Here is a 4,583-nt window from a genome sequence, read left to right on the forward strand (position 1 = left end):
TGTGTGTGTGTGTGTGTGTGTGTGTGTGTGTGTGTGTGTGTGTGTGTTTTAAGAGATGGGGATCTCACTATGTTGCCCAGGCCGGACTCAAACTCCTGGGTTCAGGTGATCTACCTGCCCCAGCCTTCCGAGTAGCTAGGACCACAGGCAAGCACTACAGTGCCCAGCTTCAGTTTGGACAAAAATCCAAAAACAATCCAATGGAAGGAAGATAGCCTTCTCAACATATGGTGCTGTAAAAAAGTAAAAAGCATAGATGGGAGTCTTCAGGATATAGGACTAGGCAAGAATTCTTAGACTTGACACAAAGAACACAACTCATGAAAGGAGATTGGAGCTCATTAAAATAGAAAACCTTTGCTCTCTGAAACATGACATGAAGAGGATGAAAAGACAAGCTACCAACTGGGAGAAATTATTTATAAAACACACTTCCAATAAAGGACTAGTATTTAGAAAATATAAAGAATTTTTTAAACTCACCATAAGAAATCAACAGAATTCAATTAGAAAAATTGGTAAAATTAATGAAATGATATTTCACCAAAGAGGATGTACAGATGGCAAATAAATACATGAGAAGATATTCAGTATCATTGGCCAGCAGGGAAACTGTACATTAAAACCACAGTGAAATATCACTATATCCCTAGCAGTAAGACTTAGATAAAAAGTAGTAACGACATCAAATGCTTACGAGGATGAAGAGAAACTGGATCACTCACACATTGCTAGTGGAAATGTAAAATGGTACAGCCACCTGTTAGTTTCTTGCAAAACTAAACATGCAACTATCATACAACCAAGAAATTGTACCCTGTGGCATGTATCCCAGAGAAACAAAACTGATATTCACACAGAGATCTGCACATGAATGTTTATAGCAGCTTTATTCAGCATAGCCCAAACTGAAATAACCCAGATGTCCTTCAATGGGTGAATGGTTAAACAACCTGTGGTACATCCATACCGTGGAATACTACTCTGTGATAAAGAGGAAATTATTGATGCAATTACTTCAATAAATCAATACACTTCCAGGAAATTATGTTGGGTTTAAAAAAAAAAGCATTGGCTTATTAGTGGCATTAAGGAAAAAAATAATAAAGAAAGAAAATAAGTGGAAAAAAAGCAAATCTCAAAAGGTTACACACTGGATAATTCCATTTGTATAGAATTTTGGGAATGACAAAATGCTAAAAATGGAGACCAGATTAGTGGTTGCCAGGGAGGGACTGAGTGAGGGTTGGAAGGAGGGAAGTGGATTGGGCTGTACAAGGGCATGAGAATACTTTGGTGATGGAGCTCTGCTGTGTTTTGACTGTATCAGTGTCAATACCTGGGCTGCGAAATCATATTTTGCATGATGGTACCACTGGGGCAAACTGGGTGAAAGGTACATGGGGATCTCTCTGTATTATTTCTTACAACAGTAATGTGAATCCACAAATACCTCACAATAAAAAGTTGAATTTGCCGGGCGCGGTGGCTCAAGCCTATAATCCCAGCACTTTGGAAGGCTGGGGTGGGCAGATTGCCTGAGCCCAGAAGTTCCAGACCAGCCTGGGCAACATGGCAAAACCCTGTCTCTACAAAAATAAAAAGATAAAATAAACCGGTCCAAATGAAGTGGCTTATGCCTGTAGTCCTAGCATTCTGGGAGGCCAAGGCAGGATTGAGCCCAGGAGTTCGAGACCAGCCTGGGCAACATAGTTAAAGACCTCATGTCTACAAAAAAAATACAAAAATTAGCAGGGAATAGTGGCACGTGCTTGTGGTCCCAGCTACTCAGGAGACTGAGGTGGAAGATCATCTTTAGCCCAGGAGTTAGAGGCTGCAGTGAGCTGTGATCACACCACTGCACTCCAGCCTAGGTGACAGAACAAGACCCAGTCTGTAAAAAAATTGATAAACAGGCTGGGCACGGTGACTCATGCCTGTAATTCCAGCACTTTGGGAGGCTGAGGCAGGTGGATCACGAGGTCAGGAGTTCAAGACCAGCCTGGCCAAGATGGTGAAACTCCATCTCTACTAAAAATACAAAAAAATTAGCCAGGTATGGTGGGTGGTGCCTGTAATCACAGCTACTCGAGAGGTTGAGGCAGAGATCGCTTGAACCTGGGAGGTGTAGGTTGCAGTGAGACAAGATCGTGCTTTTGCACTCCAGCCTGGGTGACAGAACGAGACTCTGTCTCCAAAAAAAAAAAAAAAAAAAAGATAAATAAACCCAATAGAAGCAGATTTTAAAAGAAAAATAAAAGCCTCTGGGAGTGGGTTTTGGGGAATACATGTGAAAGTAAATTTGGGGTCACACCAGTGCTGCAGCTGACTCTCCCTCCACACTGTGGCCTCCTTGCTGTGTCCACCAGCAGAGAAGTGGTGGCTGGGCTGCTGCCAACTACCTTGTCCACACCCCCTTCCTTCAGGGCTAAGACTGGGAAATGGCAGGAAACTTTAGTGCTTGATACACTGCTAAATTCTGCCTGCCCTTATTTTTTCTGGCCAGATATTTAGTCCAGAGCAAGGCGAACCCAGTGAATGGCTGGGTTTTTTAACACTGCCTAAGAGGCTGAGGGCTCCTCTGGAGCTGATAGAGCGGATTCAGCCTCCCGCTCATCTGTTTCATTAAGCAGAGCGAAGTGGAACAGGGGAGAGGCTGGAATCAGGACAGGTGCCCCCCAATGGATCTATTCTCTGTTCCTTCCTCTCTCAAGGAGCCTGTCCTGGGAGGTACCCTGAGGGCGGGCGCAGGTCTGCCTCCGTAGGAACAATACCCACCCCGCATGACTCCCACGTCGAGCAGCTGATCTCACAAGAACCCAATTACCCAGTTTTGCAAATGAGGAAAGGAAAACTCTTCGTTTTGAACGAAAAGAGGAAACGGAGCAAAACCACTGCAGGCCCAGCCCCTAGGGTGGCGGGGAGCCCGAGCCTGCCCAACCCCAAACCCGGGCAGGAAGGGCAGAGGTCGGGATAGAAGGCCGCCTCCTCAGCTTACCCGCTGTGTGGCTTAGAGCGAATTCCTTGCCCTCTCCTTGGCCCGCGTCCTCGTGCGGGAAGCGGGACCGTCACAGAGCCCGGCTCCCAGGCTGCTTGGACGACGCGCGGCGCACTGCGGGCCAGGCATGCGCTACGCGCCGACACCGAGGGGGCTCCCGGTGAAGGGACTTCCTTTGAAAAACGCAGGCGTTTTCCTGGGCCGCAGTCGCGGTTGGGAGACCAAGGGGCACTTCCGGGCCGGGGCGCGGCCCAAGCCTCAAGCCTGTGCGGCTCGAGGCAGAAGCCTCCGCGCCTCTGGCCGCTTCTCACCCTCCCCCGTCCCCTCCCCTCAATCCCAGGCCCGGGGGTCACAGCCGCTGCGCTCTCGCTAAGCTGCACACTGGCTCAGTGGTCTGGACCCTGGCTCAAGAAGAACTTTTAAAACAAGGATCCTCTGACCCCACTCCCTAAGATTCCGGTTTCATTGCGTGGGTATCAGTATTGTTAAAAATGCCCTGGCCACCCGGGCTTTAGCCCCGCTCCCAGCAAGCTCCTGCGGATGTGAGAGGAAAATCTGCAGGAGGAGGAATAGCTTCTGTATTGGAGAGATTCGTGAGCCTGTCTCCAGATTGGAGACCCCATTTCATGTGAGGTCTCCACCCTTTTGGATGGAAGCTGGATAGAGTTTAGTTAGTAGAGTTGCTTTGATCTGTGGCCAGAGACTGTCCAACCCTCCCCAACCATTGTCTGGTAAGAATGGGTTGCAATTGCAATGGAAAAAAGCTCCACAAGAGAAGGGCTGCATGGTGTTTACTTTCCATGAGCCGCAAGCAAAGAATGGAGCTGGAAGCATTTTGCTGTAGTTTCAGCCATTCCAGCAGTTTGCAGAAGAGAATAGTGAGCTGGAGATGAATGATTCCTGAAGAACTTCAGTCCATCCTCTAGCTCAGAGGATATTATTAGCCATCACTTCAGCCAATGGCCAGAGAAAGGGTTAAACATAGAAATTGAAGGTTACTCACGTTTGGCGGCATCAAGTGGCATACTTGCAGCCAGAAGCAGAAATCCCAGGAAATAGTGGAGACATTCCATGCTGAATTCTCACGCATGCAGGCACTCAAGGTTTAACTTTGAATTCCTCTGGCCCCATCCACCAAGAGCAACAGTGTTCTTCTGGCATCTGTGGTGCCTCCCTCTCTATTTTAATTAAATACAGGGCCTCGGGGCGGATCATGTGATGGTATTAAGCGGCATTGCCTGATCTGGTCTCTCAAGTTCAACCTCTTACAACTCATGTGCTTATGACTCACTCCTTCTTGGCATCTATTTATTCACTTTTCAGATGCACATTATTTCAATTTTGTGATTCCACATTTTCTAGTTTCAAGGAGACTTCTTTTCCTATGGATTCTATTTCAATATTCTTTACCAAATAAAATTTCAATCCTCCAGCCTCATTATCAACTTACTGTGGTTCCTATACTGCATCAGGCACCCAGCTCACGTTTAGAGTTCATAGTTATGCATCCTTTCCTGTGATGTAGTTGTCCACCTTCTCCTGTGCTTGTACATTTTTTTTCCTCCAAGAGGAAGCAAAGATGGGG

General features: G+C 46.9%; 1 protein-coding gene across 1 annotated transcript in view; it reads right to left on the reverse strand.

Annotated features, from left to right (window-relative positions):
• Nucleotides 1–4,361, reverse strand: part of GPNMB (glycoprotein nmb) — a 29,102-nt gene extending 24,741 nt beyond the window's left edge. The window contains exon 1 of the mRNA XM_032286998.1: nt 4,002–4,361. Coding sequence (XP_032142889.1) covers nt 4,002–4,071 — 70 coding nt within the window. The 5' untranslated portion in view covers nt 4,072–4,361. The remainder of the gene's footprint in view (nt 1–4,001) is intronic.
• Between the last annotated feature and the right edge of the window lie 222 nt (nt 4,362–4,583).

Source organism: Sapajus apella, unplaced genomic scaffold (assembly GCF_009761245.1).
Source record: "Sapajus apella isolate SASKATOON/1434 unplaced genomic scaffold, GSC_monkey_1.0 scaffold19, whole genome shotgun sequence".
Classification (NCBI taxonomy): domain Eukaryota; kingdom Metazoa; phylum Chordata; class Mammalia; order Primates; family Cebidae; genus Sapajus; species Sapajus apella.